Below are 26,575 nucleotides of genomic sequence, written 5' to 3' on the forward strand. Positions count from 1 at the left end.
GTGCATAGGCCCCCCTGGGGGGCGGGAGCTCACCCTCCATGTCTGCAATGGTGGCCTCATATTTGAGTCGGAGCTTATTGAGGCTCTTGACTTTCTCCTCCTCCTCGGCTGCCTGGGATGAGAACTCGGACAGCCGCTCCTCCAGCAGCTTCCGCTCCTGAGCACAGTGGGAGGTGGGGGTGGGAGTCAGGGGCTCGTGCTCATCTTGGCTGTCATTCCCATCTGTGTTTCTGCTCACCTCCTTCCTCCCCTGACCCTTCCTGCTCCCACCCCTTCCCTCCTTTCCCATTCCCTAGTGTCCCTAGTGTCTATGAACCCATCACACTCCCATCAGACTTAACTGCATAGACTCCCACTATTGGAAGGATACCCCCCATTCATTAACCCGACGGCCCTCGGATGGATGCTCACGTTGATTTGCATCACCTGCTATTATAAACAACACTGCAGTGAACATCCTTGCACTTCAGCTGCATGCACGGGTGAGCACTGGAGCCTCATCACTACTCCAGGTCTGATTCACGGACCAGCGTCATCAGCACCAAATAGGAGCTTGTTAGGAATGGAATCTCAGGGTCCCCCCCCCTCCAGACCTGCCGAGTCAGAATCTGCACTCTGACAAGTTCTCCCTGTGAGTCTTGGGCACATGGGAGTTTGAGAAGCACTGGCCTGGACCAGCACTTTTTTCTTTTCTGTCTTTTTATTATTTTTTACTTATTTTCATTATTTATGTATTTTTTGAGCAGCGTTTTTCATACTGTGAGTGGTTTTGGAAGTCTAGGCAGTGGGTTGGCACTACCTTAAAAAGGAAGACATAGAACAGAGTAGGAGAGAAGAGCCACTGCATCCAAGGAATGTTCCAGAAGACTCCTGTGCATCGTTGAGCTCTCAACTCAGGCAACACTGCCTCCGGGAAGCCTGTCCTGACCACACCTAGTGCAGGTCAGGCCATCCCCTTCCACAGTTTTCTATTCTTTTCTGACAGTTTATAATTCGTTCACAGTGTATGATTATGTTGATTTCCTGGGGTGACTCAGCTAGCTTCCCCCTTGCCCATGCCTTTGTGAGGACAGAAATGTTTTTCTAGTTAGTTAAATGCCATATCCCCTGTGCCTAGCCCAGGGGTTTAACCCTGAGCAGGTTAAAGATGGTGGCAGACTCTTCACCACATGCCCAGCCATGGACAGAGTCCAATTCTCCACCCCTTGAATCTAGACTGAGTCTGCTTTAAGCTCTGCTGCTGCTGCTGCTGCTAAGTCGCTTCAGTTGTGTCTGACTCTGTGCGACCCCATAGATGGCAGCCCACCAGGCTCCCCTGTCCCTGGGATTCTCCAGGCAAGAACACTGGAGTGGGTTGCCATTTCCTTCTCCAATGCACGAAAGTAAAAAGTGAAAGTGAAGTCACTCAGTTGTGTCCGACTCTTCGTGACCGCATGGACTGCAGCCTACCAGGCTCCTCCATCCATGGGATTTCCAGGCAAGAGTACTGGAGTGGGGTGCCATTGCCTTCTCCGGCTTTAATCTCAGTGGTCGGCAAATCACAGCCTGCAGGCCAAACCTGGCCCGCTGCTTGCATTTACAAATAAAGTTTTATTGAGACATAGCCACGCCCATTTGATCACAGGCCATCTGTGGCTGCTTTCACATTACAACAGCAGATTTGAGTGGTTGGCACAGAAACAGAGCAGCCTGCTGAGCCCTGAATGTTTACTATTCGGCCTTTTAGAGAAAACCTTTGCCAACGCCTGATGCATAGAATTCAGAGAAAGTGATGTCAGTTCCAGGCTTAAGCCTTTAAGAGGCCTGGTTGCTTCTGCTTCATTTTCTGGGAGTCCTGAGCTGCCAGATGAGAAACCCAGGCTCTCCTGTAAGCAGAGAGGCCGCATGAAGGAGCACCCAGATACCACCTTCCAGCCCCTGCCATCATGTCATGGCAACTCTTTAAGGGGACCATAGCCCAGTGGACCCACAGAGCAATGGGATGTAATGAAATGGGGGTTGCTTTTAGCAATGAGGCTTTGGGGTGTCTGATGACACAGAGATAAAGAATGACTCATAATAGCTGCTCAGTAAACACTGGCTGGAGTGAAGCTGTGACAGAGAGGCTAGGAGATGGGAAAAGTTCAAGGGAGACACAGCCAAGATGGAGAATCCAAAGACTCCTAGAGGTGGGCATGCTGGGGGTGGGCGATGCAGAGAGGGACCCAGCCCACCAGTGGGCCCACACCCTCCACGCTTGGGGGCTCACCGGCCACCGACCTTGCTCAGCTTGGCGTTCTGATCTTCCAAGAGTAACAGATCTTCCCCCAGTTTTTTCAGCTTTGCCTCCGTCGTCACCTTCTCCAGCTGCAGCTTCTGCCGGGCCCCTTCCTCAGCCTCGAGGTGAGTCTCCAGCTCCTGGAGTGTGGAGGAGGTGGGGTGAGGACCCAGGGGTGGGGACTGGGGTGTGATGGGACGGACAGGGGTGGTGGGGATGGCTCACAGACCCCCGGGGCTTGTGGCTCAAACAGGTCCACACTCTGGGCAGGGCTGGGAAGGACCCAACTATTACTTTCATTCATTGGCTCAATAAACATTGACTGAGTGCCTGGCAGGGGGGCCAGGCACTGTTGGAGACATTGAACCTGGTGCCCAGCATACAATATCTATACACTGTCTACACTGTCTGTATAGATATCTATACACAATATCTCTACAGGATACAGATATTATATCCTGGGGACAAGACAGGGTATCTGCTTATCCTTGTCTAGTGCACTTCAATTACCTGGTAGTCCTTGGAATTATTTAAACAAAGTAATTGGGACTTCCCTGGTGGTCCAATGGTTAGGACTCCTCACTTCCAATGCTGAAGGCATGAGTTCAGAGGCATGGGGGTGGGGTCCCTGGCCAGAGAACTAAGATCATGCATGCCATGTGGTGCAGCCAAAAAATAAATAAATAAACAAACCAATCACATCTTCCTGCAGGAAAGTGGGGTCACCTCGTTCTCTTGTTACTACTAAGCCTGCCTCCCATAGCAGCAGCTGGTTCACTGCATTCCTGAGTGCAACCCCACTGTGACTCTCTGTGTCACGGTGTCTGCCTTCCTCAGTCTGTGAGTATTTGTGACCAGTAACTTACTTTCTAGCACATCTGTCCAGGATCAGGTGTGGTGTGTTAGGCCATCTCCATAACCGCAGGGCAGGGCTCTCCCTCTCCAATGGGGTCAAGAGGCAATGATTAAAATGCTACTGAGTTCTCAAAATGTGACCAGTCTGACTGAGGAGCTGAATTTTCAATTTATCTCAACTTCTCTTAAACTGAAAACCAGTCACTCAATTAATTATTGGGAAACTTTGAAGTATGTTTGGACCAAGTTGGGGATATGAATCTACGTGTTTCCACTGAAGAAGTTATGGAGCACAAATGCCAATGAAGTCCTGCCAGTGAGAATTTAGCATCTGAATTGAGATGTGCCTCAAGTGTAGAACACATCTGTGGATTTTGAAGGGGAACCAAGGGAGGGCAGCCAGCCTCAGAGTGCAGCAGCACAGAGGCAAATGGAGCCAGAAGATGGAGAGAGGCAGAGTACTGAGGCGACTGCTTGAGCACCTGGATCCAGCCATGCCTGAAGCTTACAGAGCCTAGAGTCTCCCATTATTTGAAAAGAACAAACAAAAGTAGTCTCTTTGCTTAAGCCACTTTGAACTGAGACTTGTTTTTAAGAGGCAGGGCTTGCTGAAGCAGAGGTGGGCGGGGTCAACAGAAGGGGTGGGGGGAGGTGGCCTCGGGGCGCAGGCAGGGGGTGGGTGGGCAGACCTGTATGTGTTGCTGCAGCCTCTTCTTCTCGGTTTGCAGCTGGCGACTGCACTCCTCCTCCTCGCCCACGCGGGCCTCCAGCTCGGACACCACCAGCTCAAGCTCCTGCTTCCGGGCTGCCAGCCGGCCCCGGGTCTCCTCAGCCTCAGCACACAGCTCTGCCTCTGCGCGCAGCTGCTCTGCCAGGCGGGCACGCTCCTCTTCCAGCTGGGGAGGGAGTGGAGGGGAGGTCAGCGGCTGCTAGGCAGTGCTCCCAGGATGGCCCTCCGCAGAGCATCAGGGTCTCCTGCCCCCTGATCTAGTCTGGCCTGGGGGTCTGCGGGGCAGGAGGGAGGGATGGAAGACAGTCCCCCAACCTGCCCGTCATCTCAGGATGAGCCCCAGTCACCGAGTCAGCCAGCTGGGTTCCGCCCTCTCCCTCACTTCCCTGTAGTCCGTCAGTCCCCCTCCATCCCCTGCCGCCCCACTCTGCCCCCATAACCCTAACAGGCTCAGGTTTCATCCTCTCCCAGTGGACTCTTCTCGGCCTCCCAGCCTCCAGCTTCTCCATCTCCAGTCCATCCTCCAGAGAAATGGCCTCTGGAGGACTTTCTGTCAGCTCACATTGCATTTACTACTCCCACGCCTAGAAATTCAACCAAAGGAAATAACTCCGAAAAAGCAAACAGAAAAAATGAACGAGAAGGGCTTTGTCTCGGCGTTATTTTAAGATACCAGAAATGCTGGCAACAGTGGAAGGTCCACCGCCTGCGGAGGGTGGCCCCGCCACGAAACTGGGCTCCTGCCCTGCCCCGTGCTGGACCAGCTACCGAGCATCTTGTCTCAGCAGCACCAGCCCCACTCCCACCAGATACCTTGGCCACATCCCCAGGACCCTGCTCCCTGCATCTCACTGCTCACCACACCACAGTTTCCGCCCCCATTCCGCCCGAGTGAAACTCGGCCGGCAATCTATTCCTGCAGCGGGCTCCGTCGGAAGCCCCGCCCACCACCACCGGTCCCACCCACTGGCCCCGCCCCCGCGCGATGGCCCCGCCCCTTACCTGCGCCACCCGACCCTGGAGCTCGCCCACCTCGCGGGCACTCTGCTGCTGCAGCTCCTGCACTTTCTGTAGTTCCTGAGCCCGCGCCTGCAGCACCTCATCCTGCCGCGTTACCTGCAGCAGCGGCTTCACCTGTGGGGACAGGAGGGGGTGTGGATGGCTGGCTCCCACCGTGGGAGGCCACTGGGCTCGGAAGCTAACAGCTCACGCTCTGAGGAGAGTCCCATTCCTGGGTTCCCATGCCAGCTCCTCCACTACTGGCTGTGTCACCTCATCTAGAAAAGTGGGATGAGAGGGGCTTCCCGAGCGGTCCAGTGGTTAAGACTCAGCCTTCCAATGCAGAGGGCACAGGTTCGATGCCCTGGTCAGGGAACTAAGATTCCACATGCCTGCTGGTTTGGCCACAGATTTAAAAAAAGAAGAAGAAAAAGACTGTGCTTTCAATGAAGGGGGCGTAGGTTGGATCCCTGGTCCGGGAACTAAGATCCTACATGTCCCTCGCTGGGGCCAAAAAACAAACAAAATTGGGAATACTAGCAGCCCGTATTTCACAGGGTTTTCGGAATGCATGAATGACGTCATATTTACCAAGAGTCTAGAACAGTCCAGGGTACATGACAAGCAGCACTAAAAGTGTCCCATTTTGCTACAGGATCGCTTTGCCTACAGCAGCCACTGGCCACTCACAGTGTGCCTCAAAGTTCTTCATCCAAGTCCATGGTGAAAGACGCACTTTACACTGAGTGATTCTGGCTGGAGAAACAGGCCAGCCCCACCCACACCTGAAGAACCCAAATGGAAGTCTGGACTATGCCCCGTGCGCCTTTTACCTTTCTTGACTTTAATGTCCATCCTTTCACTGTAATAAACTGTAACCACGAGTGGAACAGCTTTTCTAAGTTCTGTGAGTCCTTCCAGTGAATCCCTGAATTCTAGGGGATCTTAGGGACACCCAACTCAACCCTAGACCCAGCTGCACCTAAAGCTATCCCGAATCTACTATCCATGCTGGTTTGAGTCGGATTTTCTGTCACTTGTTAACTGAAGAATCCCAAGGAACAAGTGTTGGGCTGATTGGTCCCATTTTACAGATGTAGAAAACTGAGGCCCAAACCCAGGAAGTCACTTGCCCAAGCAGACCTGGCCACAAGGACCTGTCTCCTTGCCACTGGGGTCACCCCTCCAGGTGCCCTCACCTTGATGAAGAGCCGCCACCACTGCCAGTGTCTCAGCTTGAGGTAAGCCGCACAGTTCCGCTGCATCACCCTCAGGGCGCTCTGCTGCTGCTGCCGCTTCTGGAAGGCCCTGGGTGGGGAGACAGGCAGGTGGGAGAAGGGACACACGGCCCCTCCAGGCCCTGTCCCCTTAGCAACCATTATTAAATGCCTACTGGGCTTCCCAGGTGGCACTAGTGGTAAAAAACCCATCTGCTAACACAGGAGATGAAAGAGGCTTGAGTTTCATCTCTGGGCTGGGAAGATTCCAACCCACTCCAGTATTCTTGCCTGGAGAATCCCATGGACAGAGGAGCCTGGTGGGTTACATTCCATGGGGTCACAAGCGTCAGACATGACAAGCAACTTAGCCGCACCAGCCGTGTGCGAGCATTGTTCTATTGTCGGTAAATCTTGTGTGGGCAGTTCATCAGTCTTTCTGCCCTTGACTCTGCCCCTGCCTCAGCTTCAGTTCAGATCTCATTTTTACCCCACCAGACACCCCAGCTTCCTTCCCAGCCTCCAACCCATCCCTGACATGCTTCCAGAGAGGTCTTTCTAGCCCACAGCTGACTCGGCCCTCTGCCACTCCCACTGCCCCTGGTCACAGTCCCTGCCTCTCAGCCTGGTGTTTGGGGAGTCCTTTATTCTCTGATCCTTCCTCTGGGCCAGTTCCCAGGGAGAAGGGGACTTTCCTGAAAACTCGCTGCCTTCCTGAAATGTGCCAGGCTCTCACATCACCAGGCCTTGGCAGGCTGTCACTCCTGCCTGGAACACCTTTCCCGTGGTCTTTCATCTACTTGGTCTGCAGGGCCTCTCGCTGCAGCTGTACGACCCCCACTGAAGCACATCTCACCCTGGACTGTGACCCTTTGTGCTGGTGTATGTCTCCTCCTCCAGATTGGAGTCCCTCGAGGTACTGGCCACTAGGGTGACCACCTCAACCCGGTTTGCCTGGGGCTTCCTCTGTTTTAGCACGAAGATCACGCATCCCAGGAAACTTCCAGTCCCAGGCAAACTGTGATGGTTGGTCGCCCTATGGCTGAACTGAACTCTTCTCTGTGGTCCTAGCATCACTCAGGAGCCTCAGGGACTGTAGAACCAAGAAGCCTGGGCATCTAGTAGCTCCATCCTTTTGTATCTCAGCCCTTCTACCATCTCAGAGGCCCTGCCATCTGGACCCAGCTGGTCAACCTCTTCCTGCATCGCCTCTGGGGACATCTGATCAACCCTCCCTGAACCAGTCTTGGCCAATATGACCCCAAGAGATAGTGTGGAGCCCTACTTGCGAGCCAGGTATCCCCGGGCAGCTGCCTGGAAGGACACAATGATATCTGTGACCTTCAGGTCCCGCTCTTCCTCTAGCTGGGCCAGAACGCCTGCCCGGAAGAAGATCTTGCTTTGTCCCACGCGGTAGAGGTTGGGGTCCAATTCTAGGGCCTGGATCTGTGGGGTTCAGGGAGGGGTTGTGAGGAGGAGGGGCGAGGAGTGGGGAGGTTTCCAGCTCAACCTTCTCCACCCCTTGAGACCATACATACATACACACACACACACACACACACACACTTGCACTCCACCTCTCACTCACCATCTTCTCACAGGCCTGCTTCCCATCCATAAAGCCCTTGGGGATGGCATTGGGCGTCAGGATCTCATACCTGCAATGGGGGGAGAGGGGTAGGGTAGGGTGAAGAGTAACAGCAAACTGTCACCATGGCCAGGCACTGGGCTCAGAGGGACAAATAACAATAGGAACAGTAACAGAAAGAAATATTCAAATATCACCGAGGGTCGCTCACCAGGCTGAGAGCATCGTTATCACCACCAGGAGCAATGTCATCAATAAAAGCTCTCCTCCTGGGACACAGCACTTGCTGATTACAAGTGTTTAATTACACCAACACCATAAGTAATTGGGGCTTCCCAGGTGGCGCTCGTGGTAAAGAACTCCTCTGCCAATGCAGGAGACTAAGAGATACGGTTGTGATCCCTGGTTTGGGAAGATCCCCTGGAGGAGGGCATGGCAACCCACTCCATTATGCCTGCCTGCAGAATCCCATGGACAGAGGAGCCTGTGGGCTACAGTCCACTGGGGTTGCAAAGAGTTGGATGCAACTGAAGTGACTTAGCACGCATGCGTGCATAGGTCATTGAGATGTAAAAAAAGGTGCGTCTGGGAAGTGTGAGAATAACAAATGGGGGCTGATGTTTTTGAACTTATTACGTGTCAGGTCCTGAGTTAAGTGCCTTACAGATGTTTCTTTTACATTTCTCTGTGCAAATCCGAATTTGAAAAGTACATTTCATTAAACACATACGTGTCCATCCTCAGCGCCTTTCTCCTTCTATGCCCGCTCCCTGGATCATGACATTTCATTAAAAATATGGATATGATATATATAACATACACACACACATATATATCATATGCATGATATATTAATGTCATATATTAATATGCCATATTTTTAAACTGGTGATTGGGAAATGTGTGTGTGTGTATCTGCGTGTATCAGAGTTTCTCAGTCACCAAGGATCTTGTTAAGATGCAGATCCTAATCCAGTAAGTCTGGGGAGGGGCCCAAAAATATGCATATCTAATAAGCTGCTGGGTGATACTGATGCTGCTGATCCAGGGACCACACTTTGAGTAGGCAATTGAAGACCTGAGCTGTCCAATGTAACGCTATTGGCCACACGCAACTACAAAGAGCCCTGGAAAGATGGCTGGGGCAACTGGAGACCAGGATTTGTAATTGCATTTCATTTTAATTAAATGAAACTTCAATTTGAAAACTGAAGCAGTGCAAAATATTTTTCTTTTCAACACAATTTCATTGTCTTAATAGGAGTATATTTCTCTTTGACCACTGGAAATTTTGTGTCCAAGCTGAGATGTGCTATGGATGGAAGACATACACTGAACTTCAAAGATTCAGTAAGAAACAAAATAATGCACAATGTCTCACTACTAAATTTTTATATTGACTACATGTTGCGTGGGTGCTCAGTCGTGTCCAACTCCTGTGACCCCACGGGCTGTAGCCTGCCAGGCTCCTCTGTCCATGGAATTTACCAGGCAAGAATACAGGAGTGGGTTGCCATTTCCTTCTCCAGATTACATGTTAAAATGATCTAATATCTTGGCTGTATTGGGTTACATAAACTCTCTTGTTATCATTAATTACCCCTGTTTCTTTTTACTTTTAAAAATATGGCTAATAGGAAAATTTTAAATTGTATATGGGGCTCTCATTCTCAGTGAATGATTCTGCTACATACAGCTTGTGTGAAGCATAACTTTTGTTTTAATATTTACCGTATATATACATGCACATAAATATCATATACATATTAATATCAAATATTAAAGTGCCATAGTTTTTATTGGTGATTGAGAAATGTGTGTATCAGACTTTCTCAATCACTAGGGATCTTATATGTTGATATTTTCTGTTCTCTTGCTCGACTGCATTTTTATAAGAAACGCTTGTTGCGATAACCGATTGCAACGTAATGCTCTATGCCCTTTCTCTTGGGGAGCCCAATGAAGGGGACGTTGAAGGCGACGTTGCTCTCCCACAACACAGAGTAAGCTGAGACTCAGCAACCAAAGGAACTCGCCCAGAGGCCCCGCCCCTCCCCTCGCGCCGAGGCCACACCCCCGCCCAGCCCAGAAGCAGCGGCGCGGGAGAGGGGAGCTTTGAATGTAGATGCGGCGGCTTCCAAACCTGGCCCCACCCCACCCATGCCGCTCACCGCTGCCGGAACTCCTGGAAGAGGATGCGGTTGGGAAAGCCCTGGCGACAGATGCGGATGCCCTCCAGAACGCCGTTACAGCGCAGCTGGTCCAGCACCAGCCGGGGGTCCAGCTTCCCCGCCTGCGGAGAGCAGTGACAGACACGCGAGGTCAGCGGCCACCACACGGGGGCGCCACGCACCGGCCGACAGCCGGCAGGGGAACGCAGGTGGATGGCAGTTTGGGCAGGTGGAAAACGGTAGGCAATTTCATCTGGTTCAACCTATAAGTTTGGGCTTCCCAGGTGGCCCTAGTGGTAAAGAACCCGCCTGCCAGTACAGGTAGATGTAACAGACGCGGCTTTGCTCCTTGGGTCGGGAAGATCCCCTGGAGAAGGAAATGGCAACCCATTCCAGTATTCTTGCCTAGAGAACCCCATGGACTCAGCCTGGCAGGCTACATACAGTCCATGGGGTCACAAGAGTCGGACATGACTTAGCAACTGAACCACCAGCCTATAATTTACTGAGCACCTACTATACGCCAGGCAGAAATGCCTGCCCCCGGGGAAGCTCACTGTCCACTGCAAGAGACTGACAGTGAGGTCAAGACGTCACTGCTGCTGCTGCTGCTGCTAAGTCGCTTCAGTCGTGTCTGACTCTGTGTGACCCCATAGACGGCAGCCCGCCAGGCTCCTCTGTCCCTGAGATTCTCCAGGCAAGAATACTGGAGTGGGTTGCCATTTCCTTCTCCAATGCATGCATGCATGCTAAGTCGCTTCAGTCATGTCCAACTCTGTGCGACCCTATGGACAGCAGCCCACCAGGCTCCTATGTCCATGAGATTCTCTAGGCAAGAATACTGGAGTGGGTTGCCATTTCCTTCTCCGCAAGACATCATTGATAAACGTCAAAAGTAAATGATTAACAGCGTTGCGTGGCAAAGAACAGAGTAGAGGGGAAGGCGCGCAGGAAGGCTGAATTTGCATAGCATAGTCTAGGAAGGTGAACAAAGCACATACATTATTATTTTGGGCAGTTAACTTTCAAGGACTTTCTTGTTGCTCCAGTGGCTGAGACTCTGGGCTCCCAATGCAGCGGGGCATAGTCCGATCACTGGTGGCAGAACTAGATCCCATATGCTGTCACTAAGACCCAGTGCAGCCAAATAAATATATAAATATTTTTGCTGTTGTTTAGTTGCCAAGCCGAGTCCGACTCCATTGTGACCCTATGGACTATAGCCCCCCAGGCTCCTCTGTCCATGGGATTTCCCAGCAAGAATACTGGAGTGGGTTGCTATTTCCTTCTCCAGGGGATCTTCCCAACTCAGGGATGGAACCCTCATCTCCTGCATTGGCAGGCAGATTCTTTACCACTGAGCCACCAAGGAAACCCAGGAAGTGTTCACCTCCTCCAGGGAGCCCTCCCTGGTTTCACTGTACCCCTACTACCTGGCACTTGGTAAAAATCTAAACACTACGAAAACTATGCATTCTAAAAGACAACTCTTGCCTTGCCCAGGCTCCCAGAGTAATCAACACAATAACCAGTTTTTTTATGGACTTCTAGATCAGTTGTTCTCAACCTCATCTACATGCTGGAATCTCCCTGGAGTGACAGCTTGATACCATTGAGCACACCGAACACCCACATCTTAAACTCTAAGCACCATTTTCCACGTAAAAGGACCAGAGCTCTATGGAGACGTGGCTGAGTCCACGTATACCATATTTCATCAAATATAAGGCACCCTCAATTCTAAAACACATTGTTATTTTATATACCACCAAGAAAGAAAAACTCCTGCCAGTTACACCCTGACAGGTCACTGATTGTTAAGCCACTTTCCAACTTCAGAGGGGCTTCCCACGTGGCACAGCGGTAAAGAACCCACTTGCCAATGCAGGAAATGCAAGAGATGTGGGTCTGACCCCTGGGTTGGGAAGATCCCCTGGAGTAGGAAACGGCAACCCACCGCAGAATTCTTGCCTGGAGAATCCCATGGACAGAGGAGCCGGGCGGGCTATAGTCCACAGGGTCGCAAAGAGTTAGAAACAACAGAGCGACTAACATACACACAGTATTTACAGAGAAGGGAAACACACACACAGAGCCACCTCCCCAATAACTGCAGCTCCTACTTCCTGAGGACAGTACAAGCCCCAAGCACCTAATTCTGTAGTTTCATCTTCTCTTATGTTGACCCTTCTCTACAGGGTCTATTCTCTGATTTTCCCAACTAGAAAACTTACTGATGGCCTGGAGGCCAGGCATGGTCTCCCTACACCTCCCCAGCTCCAGCTGCCTTTTTTCTATCCGTTGCACATTTCATACTCCAACCAACTACTGGGTTTTTGCACAAGCAGCTTGAAATACCACTTATCCTTCCAAGCTCAGACCTCACCTCCTCCAGGGAGCCCTCCTTGATTTCACTGTATCCCTACCACCTGGCACTTAGTAGGTGCTCGATAAAATGTAAGCCCCATGAATGAATGAATTTTCCTCACAAGGCCATGAGCCTGGGAGGGAAAGCAACGTACTCAAGGTCACACAGACAGACAGCCAGAAGTGAGCCTGGGACCAGACATAGCTCCAACTAAATTCAGTGACTTGGACTTTTCCTCCCCCCCAGAGCCACCTTCCCTCCCCAGGCCAGGTCGCTCACCCTCTTCTCATGGTTGGGGATGATGCAGCGGACGAAGCTGGGGTTGGTGTTGCTGAGTGTGGCCATGAGGCGGCTCAGGGACTCCTTGTAGAGTTGTCCCACTGTCCGGAACATGCCCCGGCGCGGGCGGCCACCAGGCGGGCCATCCCCAAGGCTGCTCACTTGCTCCAGCCCCACGATGCCCTCCACTGTGGGAGAAAGCATAAGGTCAGGGGTCAGTTTTAGGGGACTGAGTTGGCCGAAGTCAAGGATCTCATTATTTATAAGACCTGATACTTTGTATATGAGCCATCTCTCATAGCCCAGCAAGGCAGGCATTATCAGCCCATTGGGCTGACGAGCAAACTGAGGCTCAGAAAGCTGGACAACTGTGCCCAAGGCCACACAACTTAGGATCTGAAGATCCAGGATCTGAACCAAAGTGGTGTGAATCCTCTCAAACCCTGACCCTTCTTCTCCATTTTCCTTATCAGCAAATGATGATGATGATACCAAATGCTTCCTTCGCACCAATTCTCTGCCCGGTTCTGCTCAAAGCACTTGACATACATTGGCTTATTTATAAGCCTATAAGAGTCACCCCCATTTGACAGATGAGGAAACTGAGGCACAGAGAAAGAAAAGGGTGATAACCACAGGTGCATTTTTAGGAACTTAAAACAGTCTCATGTTAAAAATGCAGTGAAATGTGGCTTTATTATGATATTTGAAATAAGGTAATATTTAAAATAAGGCCAAAAATAAAAAAGAAATTTTAAAAAAGAAAAGAAAAAACAAATAATACCAACTACCTCCACAGTCACCATTTTCCCAGAAGGGCCTGATGGTAACTTTGTCTTTTAAAAATACATATTTATTTATTTATTTGGCTGGCTGGGTCTTATTTGTCACACGTGGGATCTAGTTTCCTGAGCAGAGATTGAACCCAGGGACCTTGAACTGGAAGCATGGCACCCTCGCCACGGGGCCACCAGGAAGGTTCTGTAATTTTGTTTTATGATTTGATGCTGTCACTTCAGCTAGAGAGCAATAGCCTCTCCTTTGTCACAAATTCAATGTATTAAATCACGTGCAGTTCCAGGACCTGCAGCTGGGGCAGAATCTGATGGCCTGCAATCCCCAGTCGTGAGGGTTATGGAATCAATAGATAATTCTCTCGGAAAGCAGAGCTTGGTGAGCAGTGAGGGTTCAGATATGACATTTTCCCTCCCCAGGACTAAGTCTCCCCGCCCCCGCCGCCATGCTCCTAGTTATCATCAGGACAGATGAGAGGGGAGGCTCTGGGTTCGAATCCCAGCTCGGTCCCTTACTGGCTGCATAACCTCAGACAGGTGACTTAACCTCTCTGGGCTTCCACGTCCTCATCTATAACAGGATAGGAGCTCTAACACCTGATTGGGTGTCTGGAGGATTCCATGTGTTAATAATAGTAAAAGGGCTCCGCGCAGCGCATAGCACATACTATATGCTCGGTTAATGCCAGCCAATAGAGGGGTGGCCAAAAGATTCGTCCGGGTTTTTGTACAATATTACAAAAAACCCCGAATGAGCTTAATACTGTCATAATTGTTTGTATTTTTACATGTGGTTTAGTTCGAAGAAGGCCTTGTGCTGCTACAAAGAATCTGGAAACTGCTGAGAGAGCTGACAAGAGGGGGGGAAAGACAAGGGGGAGATCTCTGGATGGAGAGGAAAAGGGATAGACATTCAAAACAGGTTCCCGGTCCAAAGGGCCCACCCTCCTCGTGCAGGAAATCTCACCCGTTGATGCACAGCAACACCCACCCCCTGATGGAGAAATGGCAGAGCTGTGCCTCCCTGAAGATCCTGGGGGCGACGGTGGGAAGGAGCCAAGGAAAGAGAACTGCTGCAAGCCCCCGTGTTCTGGGGGGGCGGTGAGGACAGATGGGGGAGAGTCAGGGAGATGGGGTGGGAGATGCAAGGGGAGTGGCATGAGAGGACAGAGAAGGCGGCAGGAAAGAAAAAGAAGAGAGGGTTATCAGTCAACAGCGCACAGCAAAGCAGGAGCGAAACCTGACCTTAGCCATAAATTTTTTTTTTTCTTTTGGTCACACTGTGCGGCATGTAGCATTAGTTCCCTGATCAGGAATCGAACTTCAGCCCCCTGCATTGGAAGGGCAGAGTCTTAACCACTGGACCATGAACTTTTAAGCCAGGGAGACTGTCCTATTCACATTTATGTTGACTAGTGATGGCACCAACGTTGGCTGAAAGGATAAATGTCCTCTGAGAATTTAATGCCCAGGGTTGCGGGGGTGGGGGGAAGAAAACCTTTTTGCCTAGAGGTTGGGTCTGTATCTGTTTTTATTAGGTATCCCCTTTTTGCCCTGGCTGCCAGGAAGCTCAGGACTAACTCAAGGTCCCCACCCAGCTTGTTGCGTTTGCCTCTCTGAAGAGAGCAGGTCTCACTGGTCTCTTTCCCTGAGCTGCCAAGGATGCTGGGTACCCAATGCTGGGCTGTCAGGATGCCAGAAAGCAAAGCCGACTCTGGACTCAGGGCAGCTGTAGTGAAGACTGATTCAGAAATGGCCCAGTTCCCCATCCCACTCTGGGACTGGCAGCTCCTTGAATCTGGGCTAGTCTTAGGATGTGCTTTGTTTGGGAGAACTGTGGAGGAGACAATACTGTGCTGGGTTTCAGACTAGGACACTCGAGAGGCTTTGCCACTTCTACTTTCTCTTTTGAAGCCTATGAGAGCCAAGCATACGTGGGGTAGAGCATGTGAGGGGTTAGGGGGAACATTACGTGGCCACGAATAGGGCATGAATTTTAAGGAGGTTGAGAGGGGAGATTTTCAGTCTGAAGGAGATGTTTCTCAGCAGAACCTGGTTCTGTTGCACGTGTGTGCATGCTAAGTCTCTCAGTTGTGTCTGACTCTTTGCGACCCCGTGGACTGTAGCCCGCCTGGCTCCTCTGTCCATGGGACTCTCCAGGCAAGAGTACTGGAGTGGGTTGCCATTTCCTCCTCCAGGGGATCTTCCCGACCCAGATATCAAACCTGTGTCTTTATGTCTCCTGCATCGGCAGGTGGGTTCTTTACCACTAGCACCACCTGGGAAGTCCTTCTGGTTCTGTTACTGAAACTCAAACACTGCTTTTCAAACCTTCTTGTATAAACGGCATGAGATACTGTCTAAAATCAGCTCACTGTATCAAGATGCCCTATGCCATTTAGCTCTGAGTTTGTTTTGGAACGACTGTTCTTGATTATTTTGTTTTCTTGTGTAATTGCATGGGTGGACATTTCTACTTCCATACAAGATTAAAACAATTGACAGATTCTGGAAACCTGGAATCAGGGAAAACGGAGAGGCAGGTTTTGCTAGTTTTATAAATCATCTCTCAAACTTCCTCTAAGGATAGGAGACAAGCATGGACACAGCTTTTCTATCTGCCTCCTAGGAGTGTCCATCTGAAAAGACTGATGGCCAAACTCACATGGGTCTTGTTGGAGCGGGAAACCAAAACTCTCTCTTGGTTTCTGCTCCTTCCTTCTTCCCTGAATCCCTGAAGGGAAAGCAAAGTCTGAAAGTTGACTAACATGTAAAACATCACTCATCTGAGTTCTCTTGTTATTCATTCTTTTTCAGTCAAATCTCTTGATCTTTTTTTTTGGGGGGGGTAGCATATGACATCTACAATTAACTTCATAGCTTCCTTTTGACTATTCATATGCTCGTTTATTTTGCTGGTCTGATTGCATAAACTACTATCACCAAAACAGTATTTCACAGCAGTGTTGTCAGGGGGCATCCTTGTTTCATTTCTGATTAAGCTGGAGTGTTTTATCACTTGGTGCGAAGCTGGTTTGAAATATCGATCCCTCAGTCACTAACTGGAAACACTATTGTGAGGCTGTCGGTCCTGATACCAGGTCAGTATCTGAGCGGACAAGTCAGGTTCAGAAACAATGAAGGGAGGCACAGAGCTCCGGGGACAGGGCCGGGGGAAGCGCGTCCTCACCGTCTTTCCAGATCTCTGCCGTCAGCCGGTCTGTGCTCTGGTGGAGCAGGGTTGCGACGTTGTCATTCAGAGGGTCCATGTTTTTCATCAGCCACTCGTTGGCCTTGTAGTCGACCTGAATGAGATCGGGCAGAGGAGGGTGGTGCGGAAGTGGACTGAGGCTCTTCAGATTTCCCAAGGAGCCTCCCAGAAGCTCTGAAAACCCCCAGTTGGCGTGGGGGTGGGGTGGGGGGCGGAGGGCGTGCTCACGGCTCACGAGCGCGCTGGCGCCACCTTGTGTCCCTTTCCTGAACTTCACCCACCCGCCCCTGGCTCTTCCCTTTCTGCCTTTCCCTTGGGAGAACTCTGCCCCTGCCTCCATGACCTCACCCAGTATCATCACTTCTTTCCTTATTTTTTCAGCCACACTCTTCCTCAAACGTGCAAGCGCCTTTCCACCTCAGGTTCTTGACGCCTGCCGTTCCCGCCTCCTGTGACTCGCCCCCCGCGGGTTTTCACAGGGCCGGCTCCTTCCCCAGGGAGTCACAATCTTGGACCACCATGAGTCCCTGCCTGTGCCCTCCTGCCCCACCCTCCGGCGTGGCTCCCAGAGGCCAGGGTCTGAGTCTGAGTCAGAGTCCAGCACAGCACTGGGCACGCGGGCAATCTTAGAAAGTGTGTGGGAAACAGCTGAGTTCTCGGACAGGACACACGGGTCTCCTGCCACTCAGCCCTGGGGTATGTGGTTCCCACAGCCTGAAGACCGCCCCTCTCCACACGTCCTTCACCGCTAAGTGTTACTCATCATTTAGACGAGGGGTTGCCAGACAGCGCCTGTCCACAGGCCAAATTCAGCCTGCCACCTCCTTTTGTGAATAAAGTTTTATTGGAATACAGCCTTCATTTACGTGTGAACTTGTGGCTTCTTCTGTGCTTTGATGGCAGAACTGAGTAGTTGTGCCAGAGACTGCTCCACAAAGCTGAAAGTAGTGGCAGAAAATGCTTGCTGATCCTTTAGTTATTTATTTGGCTGCACCGGCTCTTAGTTGTGGCATGTGGGATCTAGTTCCCCGACCAGGGAACAAACCCCGGCTCCCTGAATTGGGAATGCAGGGTCTTAGCCACTGGACCACCAGGGAAGTCCCTGACCTTTGATTTAGAGCTCGATCAAGCATCAGTCTCCTCTGCGAGACCTTCCTTGGCTTTCCTCCTCTGGACTTTGATACTCTCTGTAGCTGCCTCCGTTAAGGCACCATCAGCCTTTTATCCCAATGGTCTGTATTAGTCTCCCTCCCAGATAAGGAATTTTGTGAGGACAGAATCATGTCTGACGTGGGTCCCCAGCTTTGCTCAGCACAGGGCTGAGCACACAAAAGGCATACGTTGGCCAAATGAATGAATAAGGAAAGGAAAGTGAAGTCGCTCAGTCATGTCTGACTCTTCGTGACCCCATGGACTGTAGACTACCAGATTTCTCTGTCCATGGACTTTTCCAGGCAAGAATACTGGAGTGGGTTGTCATTTCCTTCTCCAATGAATGAATAAAACGCATCTAATTCTCCACCTGGTGAACTCCTATTCATCCCTCAAAACCTACTGCAAATATCCCCGCCTTGAGGAAGGCTTTGCTGACTTCATCAGAGTCCTCACTCCTGGCCCCTGGCCTGGCTGTGACTTTTCCCCTTGCATCCTCCCTTCATCCTCACTCCCACCCACATGCCTCAAGGCTGCCCCACCACTCCCTGTTCCCTACCTTGCCCGCATAATGCAGGACACTGAAGTCGGCCTGATCCCGAAGGTGCCTTGGCCTCTGGAATTTGGGGTGACCACCCTGCTCCTGGGCTACCTTCTCCACAAAGGACTTGTCCGTGGCTTTTGGGAACCAGCACTCCTCATCCAGCAGAGCCAGGAGTCCAGGGGGGTTGGCCTGACCATTGACAGAGCAGGGAGAAGCGTTAAGTCAGATCCCCCAAAACTGGACACTTAGGTTGCTGCTAATTTTTAGCTTTTGTGCCTCTTGGGACCTACTAGCAAACAGGAGAACAACTATCACCGTTCTAGCTGTCAATCAGCCCTTGATTGGAGCCCGGCTGCTTGTAGGCACATTCTGGGTTCCAATCATCTAGGGGTCACACAGATCTAGACCGTTTTCCCCATTTAACTGATGGAGAAGCCCGAGGCCCGGAGAGGGGGTGGGGCTGGACCAAGTTGACATGGAAGGCAGAGGAGATGTGGGTGAGTGGAGGGGTGGGGCGGGAGGGGCCGTGCGCTCACCGGCCGCTCGATGAGGTCGATGCAGGGCTGCAGGTCGAGGCCAAAGTCGAGGAAGGTCCAGGGGATGCCCTCGCGCTGGTACTCCTCTTGCTCCAGCACGAACATAGTGTGGTTGAATAGCTGCTGCAGCTTCTCATTGGTGTAATTGATACAGAGCTGCTCGAAGGAGTTCAGCTGCAGTGGGGGAGGGACGCATGAGAGAGAGGGGCGGGGACCCAGAGAGGGTGGATAAAGATCCAGGAAGAGGGGATGGGGACCCACGGAGAGGGGGCAAGGACCCGGAGAGGGGACAGAGGCCCGAGAGAGGGGCACAGAGATCAGAGAGAGGGGGTCAAAGACCAGAGAGAGAAGGGGACAGGGACCAGAGAGAGGGGGATGGGGACCCGGGAGAGGGGGACAGGGACCCAGAGAAGGAGAGCCAGGCCAGCGTGGTGGAGCCCTCCCAGTCCCCACCAGACACAAAGAGCAGACCTGGAAGATCTCAAAGCCCGCGATGTCCAGGATGCCCAAGAAGGAGGCGCCCTGCCGGGGGCTGCGGTCCAAGGCTTTGTTGAGACGCAGAACTAGCCAGCGGAAGAGGCGCTCGTAGGTGGCCTTGGCCAGAGCCTCCAGCGCAAAGTCAGCCTGCAGGGCGGGGTGCACAGTGAGGACCCGGCCTGCCCGTCAGCGGCCCCGGTCCTGAGCCCTGGGGGCTGGCGGAGGGACTTTGGGTGCAGACACCGCCCTGTCGCGGGTCATCAAGAGTTATGACATTAACGCTGGCGGACCATTACTGAAGGCCTACTGTGTGCCGGGCCCTGTATGAGGTGCTTGGGGGCTCATTAGTTCATGAATCCTCCACCCAACACTTGAACCAATTTCCACTGTAAAACAGGGAAGAGAGTGGGGTCTGGGGCCTAACACCAAGGTTGGAATCCCTAGCTCTGCCACTTAAAGGCTGTGTGACCTGAGGCATGCGAATAAACCTCTCTGTGCCACAGATTCTTCATCCGCTCTTTCACTGAGAGTAGAACCTGGATCAGTGTGACACTCAGTCTCCTGTACCCCACTGTGCCAGCACCTCAAGTGCACTTGAGGGTCAGGCGGAGGCTGTAGCCCAGAATTGGATTCTGAAAATAGCTGGTCTGTGTTCACCTCTCCCCCCCCCCGAACCACCTGTGTGCATGCCGCTATCATCGCTTCCCTAGACTGGGACAGTGGCTTCCTCCTGTCTCTCTGCTTGCACCGGTGCCCCCTGGAGCCAATTCTCCACATAGCAGACAAGGGAATTTTTATAAAAGACAAACTGAATCAAATTGGTCCCTGGCTTACATCCTCACTGGCCTCCTAAAGCACTTTGAAGAAAACTCACCTCCTTACTGTAGCCCTTAAGACCTTGGATAATCTGTCTCCTTCCAACCTCTCTGGCTGCAGCTTCTATCACCCTCTCCCCAACTCTCTAGCCTCACTGATCTCTTTAATGTTCCCAACTCACCAAGCTTGTTCCACCTTCAGGGCCTTTACACATGCTATTCCCTTTGTCTTACACCATCCAAGCCTCAATTCAAATGTCACCTCCTCTGAGAAGGCTTTCTTGACCACCCCAACCCCTCTCTGCATAGAAAGCCTCCATGTTTCTTCTATTATCTGATTCCTTACTACCTTGAGCTCCCTGAAGGCATGGTCCTTGTTTCCACGACTGCCTTTATGCTAACACCTAGACCAGAGTTGGTAATTGAACAGATATTCAGCCAAAGTTTGCTGAGTGAGTGAGAAAGAACAGGCATAAACTGCTTAAAAATCCAGGACTCTCCCTGTACCCACTGCCCCCAGCCTCGCCCACCTGTTCCTTGGTCTGTGCTTTCTGGACGTAGTCCCGGCCAACTTTGATGCGGGGGGTGAGCAGGGCGCGGGAGAAATCCGTCACCCCCAGGCCCAGGAGGCGGCAGAGCTTCTGTGCAGCTGAGGGCGAGAGGCACCAAGATGGGGTCAGCACTGGGAGGTGGGGACAGCGAGGAGTGGGGGAGAGGGTGCGACCTCCCCAGCTGTTGGTGGGACCCCAGCCTTTCCTGCTAGAGGCATTAGGGATCCTAAAAGTGTGTGTTTTCTGGCCTAACAATTCTCCTCCTGGGACCCCAAGTTGGCAGAAATAAACCTGGAGGTGAGTAAAGGCTGGACTAAGAGGGTGTCCATCACGGTGTTATTTACAATAGAGAAAACCAGGAAGCAACCAGAATGCCCAATGGTTGGGGATTGGTTAGAGAGTCAGGGTCCATCCATTTGAACGAGTGTTCTGCAGCCACTAAGTATTATTATTATAAATAATTATTTAATAAGTAAACAATAATTATAAATTGTTATGTGGTACACTTAAGCCATGTACATTTCATGATATGTATGTTTCACTTCAAGCTCAAGAAAAAATTGTAAACAAATGTTGGACGCCAGTAAATGATACCCATGCTGAAGGGTCTTTATCAGTATCTGCAACTTTGAAATGTGCCAGGAAAAAAAGACAAGTGAACAGAGGATGGAAAGATAATCGATGAAGCAAATGTGGTAAAATGTCAATGGTAGAATCTTGGTGGTGGATCTGAGTGTTTGGTATAAAATTCCTTGAACTTTTCTGTACGTTGGAAAGTGTCTCAATAAGATGTTGGGGGGACAGCTCTTGGAATAAGAATCCATTGAGGTGGCCAAACCCAAAAGAAATCTTTAAAAATTCATTGATCTTCCTTACTTCTTAGGAAAAATAATTGCCAAAATGTCAACGGCTCTTTTGGCAGAAGATGGAGGCAGGACTGTGCGGGCAGTTATGTTTCTTCTTTCGCCTCTGAATTAAAATGATCGTTAAGAAGTGTTTCGAAGCTTCTATCACTTGCATCATGGGAAGTTAGCTACTACACATACTCAGCACCAGCAAAAAGGAAATACACCTAGGAGAAGTTTTTCAGCAGTGGTTATTTCTGAGAGGTGATGAAGATTTAAATCTGTCTCTCTCTCTGCAATTGCAATTTCTAATTCATCTGCAGTGATTCTGCCTTATCCAAGAATATCTTTAAATGGAAAAAAAAAAACAAAACACAAAAACCCAAACCCAGCACGGAGTACCACACTGCCAGTAACAGGATGGCCTATCAGGGTTCTAAGCCCTCCATGGGAACTTTTTCTAAGGTTTTTTTTTTTTTTTTAATGGACCATTTTAAAAGTCTTTGTTGACCCCAATATGTAAACCAAATGAATGAATGAGTTCATACCACACACCTGCTGGGTGTGTGAACCCACCAGATGTCACAGGAATAGCTCAGATCAATGACACTATCAGAGATGCTCCTTCCGGATTCCCCTAGTGGCCCAGTGGTTAGGACTCTGAGCGTCCACTGCAAGGGGCGCAGGTTTGATCCCTGGTTCAGAATTAAGATCCTGAATACTGCATGGCTCCGTACTGATATTGGTATACATCCCACCACCACGAAAAAAAAAAAAAGAGAGAAAGAGGGATGCCCATTCCTTCATATGCTCTGTGTCACACAGCTTTTGAAAATGAGCCCATAGGGTTTCATAATCAGGACAGCAAGCTCTTCCCATCCCAAGGGGAAGGGGGTGTCAAGCACGATTCCATTTCTGTGATAATTATCTCCACATTGATATAGACATAGAACAAAGCCCAGAGAGAGCTGCCCCAAAATGTGAGCAGTAATTATGGGTAATTTCCCTGCCTTTATCCTTCGCTGTCTTGCCAGAGTTTCTTCCCCATCCAGATTGTATTATTTTATAATAAAGAAGCAGAGCTATTTTCATTTTGATAAAAAAAGGAATATCAACTATACTTCTGCTTTTGAAAGGCAAAAAAAAGCAAAGCACAGAGGCCAGGAGGAGACATGCCCAGTGCTAATGGTGATTCTCTGGGAGGGGCTGAGATGATGGAGGACCCTGCCCACCCCCTCTTTGGCACACTGGTGTTGTTCACATTCTCAGCAGAGCTCACACTCTGTATAATCAAGTAAAGAGTGGAAGGTGTTTTTCAGTAAAGATTCAGCCAAGGGCAGGAAATCAGGGCGGGCCTGGGGGGAGGCAGCTCTGTATGGGGGTGGGTAGCAGGCCAGTGGCGGTACCTGTGTTGTCGGGCATGGAGGCTTGGTCGGTGTTCCGTTCTCTCTTTAGGACGATGTTGCCAAACTGGAGAACGGCCGAGACCATCCGCAGCATGGCTAAGGGGCAGCAGAGAGAGAGGTCACGACACGTGGCAGAGGGTGTGAACTAGCCCCTCAGAAACCCAGCAGAGACAACGAGGACGTGCCGCATAGCCCAGGGACTATACTCAGTCTCTTGTAATAACCTATCATGGAAAAACATCTGAAAAAGGATATATACACATATAACTGAATCACTGTGCTGTACATCTGAAACTAACACATAATACATCAGCTATACTTCAATTCCTCAATTACAAAAGTAAAATTTTAAAAATAAATCTAGCTTAAAACCTTATGTCAAATTACACCTCCACCTGACTCCAGGCAGGTCTTAAAATACCTGAATGGATAAATGAATTCTGTATTTTACAGACGTGCGTCCATGCTAAGTCGCTTCAGTCGTGTCCGAGTCTTTGTGACCCTATCGACTATAGTCCGCCAGGCTCCTCTGTCCATGGGATTCTCCAGACAAGAATGCTGGGATGGGTTGCCATTCCCTTCTCCAGGAGATTTTATATACGAGGTTTGCTTTATTGCCATTTGGTGTCTGCTCATATCTGTTTTGGGCTTCCCTGGTGGCCCAGCGGTAAAGAATCCACCTGTAATGCAGGAACCACAGGAGACACAGGTTCAATCCCTAGGTCAGGAATATCCTCTGGAGGAGGGCATGGCAACCCACTCCAGTGTTCTTGCCTGGAGAATCCCATCGACAGAGGAGCCTGGCGGGCTATGCACACTAGTCCATTTTATAAAGTTATGTATATAAGATTTATATATAAAAACTATATATATATACACACACATATATATATGTATACGTCACTCTGGTGTACAGCAGAAATTAACACAACATTGTGAATCAACTATATTTCAATAACAAAAATGTTAAAGACACCTTATCTAATATATATAGCATTGATCACATTGAACTCACAACCAACATTCACTATAACTGGAACCTGAAGGAAGCTTTTCTTACACACCTATTTTCTCTGTACCCAGCATCACAGTCTTTTTGCTCCTAGCGACACCAGATGGCATTAAGCACTATGCTTGGGGGAGCATTTCAAACAGTGAAATCGCCAACCAAAAGCATCCCCAAAGTGAAAAACGTGGCACTCAGTAGGTTGCAGAAAGGATACTGGTTTGCAGTATGAGCTAGAACAAGAAAGCGGAATGCAGCCCCCGGGGACCTCGGTTGGGTGCACCCTGGGCAGCTCAAAACTTTCACTCCTCTATGAATGACCCCAAGGACCACACAAACACCAGGACTGTTGGCTTGGGGGTTACAAATAACTGCCGTGTGTAGCTGATTTCTCCAACTCGGACACTGTAAAAGATGGATTGTATTTGCATGTCTGTGAAGAGGAGCCTGGCTGGCTACTGTCCACGGGGTCGCCAAGAGTCGGACACGACTGAAGCGACTTAGCACGCACGCACCAAAGGGCTTAGACATCTCGCCATAAGTGGGCAATGCTGCCCCCTAGAGGACATCATGGGAACGTGCAGGGGTTGGTTGGCACAGGGATGGGCGCCACCCCAGCAACATATTGGGGTGTTTCTGGACATCACAGAGGCTGCGCGGGTGGGCACCAGACGTGACGCAGAAGCCTGTCTGTTCACAAAGAGATATCCACATCCTGAGTGATTTCGAAACGTCCCAGTGGACATTCGTGTCTATGAATAATGGTTTCAAATGCTCTGAGACTAATCCGAGCTGCTTTACATATACACACGAAAGTGTTTGGTGTTTGGTTTTAATACCCAGTGCATTTTCCAAGAGGGTAGTCACTATGGTCTTTTGTTTTGTTCAGAACTTGATCTAGATTTGGTCAGGACCTCCCTAGTGATCCAGTGGTTGATACTGGTGCTTCCAATGCAAGCGGTCTGGGTTCAACCCCTGGTTGGGGAACTACGGTCCATATGCTGCCAAGCAACTGAGCTCTTGCACCACAACTACAGAATCCAGGCGGCATAATGAAAGATCCACATGACTCAAAGATCCCAAGTGCTTCAACTAAGACCTAATGCAGCCAAATAAATAATTTTTAAAAAGGAAAGTGCACAGAGTCTGTGGGTCTGCTTGCTCCAAATTCAAGAGCAGGCAGAATAATCTGTTCCAAATTCAAGAGGGCAAGAGGAGAAGGGGGCGACAGAGGATTGGATGGCATCGCTGACTCAATGGACATGAGTTTGAACAAAGTCATGGAGTCACAAAGAGTCGGACATGACTGAGCAACTGAACAGCAACAACAAAATAACTCCATGCTGTTAGATGCCAGGTTACAGGGGTTTCTGGTGACCGGAAGGAGCTTGCGGGGACTTCAGGTGCTGATCATACAGGGTGTCACTTGCAGAAACTTTCCCAAGCTGGGTGCTTCGGCGCCAAGCTCACTTTTTGGCGTCTGTGCTACATAAGCTCCTGCACAACGTTTACTTAGGAGAAAAGCGTGGTGGGAGGTGGAGAGGGCAGGGAACTCTTCTGGGAGACCCGTGCCAAAAACACGTAACCCGAATCTAATCAAGAGAAAGTGCTCCCACACTGAGGAAACAACTAGCCTTTAATCTCCCAAAGTGTCAAGGTCGCAAAAGATAGAGAAAAATTCAGGACCAGTTCCAGATGGATGAAGAGTAAAGTGTGACAGCTAGATGCAACGTGTGTGATCTTGGACTGGGGAAGTGTGTGTGTGCGTAACTTTTTTTTTTTTTTTTTTGCTATAAAAGACATTACTGGGGAAATTGGCATAAGGTCTGTGGATTAGATAAACAGTACCCATACTGCCGATGTTAATTTCCTAATGATGACACTGCTGCGTTTGTGTCAGAGAATGTTCTTGGGCAGTATGCACTGACAGATTCAGGGGGTGGTGAGATGAATAATGTCCCTGCCCCAAATGTCCACGGCCTGAATCCCACGAATGTTACCTTGAAGGGAGAAACAGACTTAACCGACATGATGAAACTGAGGGTCTCAAGACAGGAGATTAGTCTTGCATTATCCAGGTGGGTCCTAAATGTAACGGGAAGGTCCTTCTAAGAGGGAGGCCAATGGGGCAGGCCACGTGAGCAGCGGTTAGAGTGATGTTCTTTGTTTCTGTTTTCTCTTTTTTGGCCCTGCCAGACAGCTTGAGATATCTTAGTTCCTCGACCAGGGATGGAGCCTGGGCCCCAAAAGTGAAAGCACTAAGTCCTAACCACTAGACTGCCAGGGAATTCCCTAGAGCAACGCATTTTGACGATGGAAGAAGGGGCCACAAGCTAAGGCATGTGGGTGGCCTCTGGAAGCTGAGAAAGACAAGAAAACAAATCTCCCCAGAGCCTCCAGAAGGGACCGGCTCTGCTGACACCTTGATTTTAACCAGTAAGATTGATTTTCAACTTCTGACCAGGGGAGGGAAGTACTTCTGGTCAGGGAGTAAACGTGTTATTATGAGCTACGACATTTGTGGTCATTTGTGTCAGCGGCCATCAGGAACTAACACGAGGGGTGAAGGGGGCCCTGGGCAACACCCTTACTCTCAAATGACTCAGAACAAGTAATTAGAAAGACAGACGAGCATAAAGTAGACGTAGCAAGGTGGTGACACTTGAGAAGTCTGGGAGAAGGCATGCAACGTTTTTGTGGACTCTCCACTACTTTTCTGTAAACCTGAAATTATTCAAAATAAAGAGGGTTTAAAAAAATCCCTAAGGGACTTC

At 50.2% G+C, this 26,575-nt stretch overlaps 1 protein-coding gene across 4 annotated transcripts in view; it reads right to left on the reverse strand.

The window, feature by feature from the left end:
• The window catches only part of MYH14 (myosin heavy chain 14), a 78,999-nt gene that overhangs the window by 24,447 nt on the left and 27,977 nt on the right, over nucleotides 1–26,575 (reverse strand). For all 4 annotated transcript variants that reach the window (XM_070387243.1, XM_070387241.1, XM_070387242.1 and 1 more), the window contains 15 exons: nucleotides 22,796–22,891; nucleotides 20,524–20,642; nucleotides 19,173–19,325; nucleotides 18,702–18,875; nucleotides 18,181–18,354; nucleotides 16,449–16,563; nucleotides 12,465–12,652; nucleotides 9,818–9,939; nucleotides 7,647–7,716; nucleotides 7,344–7,504; nucleotides 6,041–6,149; nucleotides 4,845–4,976; nucleotides 3,802–4,008; nucleotides 2,260–2,397; nucleotides 34–157 (listed from right to left, as the gene is read on the reverse strand). In XM_070387243.1, the coding sequence (XP_070243344.1) occupies nucleotides 34–157; nucleotides 2,260–2,397; nucleotides 3,802–4,008; nucleotides 4,845–4,976; nucleotides 6,041–6,149; nucleotides 7,344–7,504; nucleotides 7,647–7,716; nucleotides 9,818–9,939; nucleotides 12,465–12,652; nucleotides 16,449–16,563; nucleotides 18,181–18,354; nucleotides 18,702–18,875; nucleotides 19,173–19,325; nucleotides 20,524–20,642; nucleotides 22,796–22,891 (2,082 nt within the window). The remainder of the gene's footprint in view (nucleotides 1–33; nucleotides 158–2,259; nucleotides 2,398–3,801; nucleotides 4,009–4,844; nucleotides 4,977–6,040; nucleotides 6,150–7,343; nucleotides 7,505–7,646; nucleotides 7,717–9,817; nucleotides 9,940–12,464; nucleotides 12,653–16,448; nucleotides 16,564–18,180; nucleotides 18,355–18,701; nucleotides 18,876–19,172; nucleotides 19,326–20,523; nucleotides 20,643–22,795; nucleotides 22,892–26,575) is intronic.

This window comes from Bos mutus, chromosome 18 (assembly GCF_027580195.1).
Source record: "Bos mutus isolate GX-2022 chromosome 18, NWIPB_WYAK_1.1, whole genome shotgun sequence".
Taxonomy (NCBI): Eukaryota; Metazoa; Chordata; class Mammalia; order Artiodactyla; family Bovidae; genus Bos; species Bos mutus.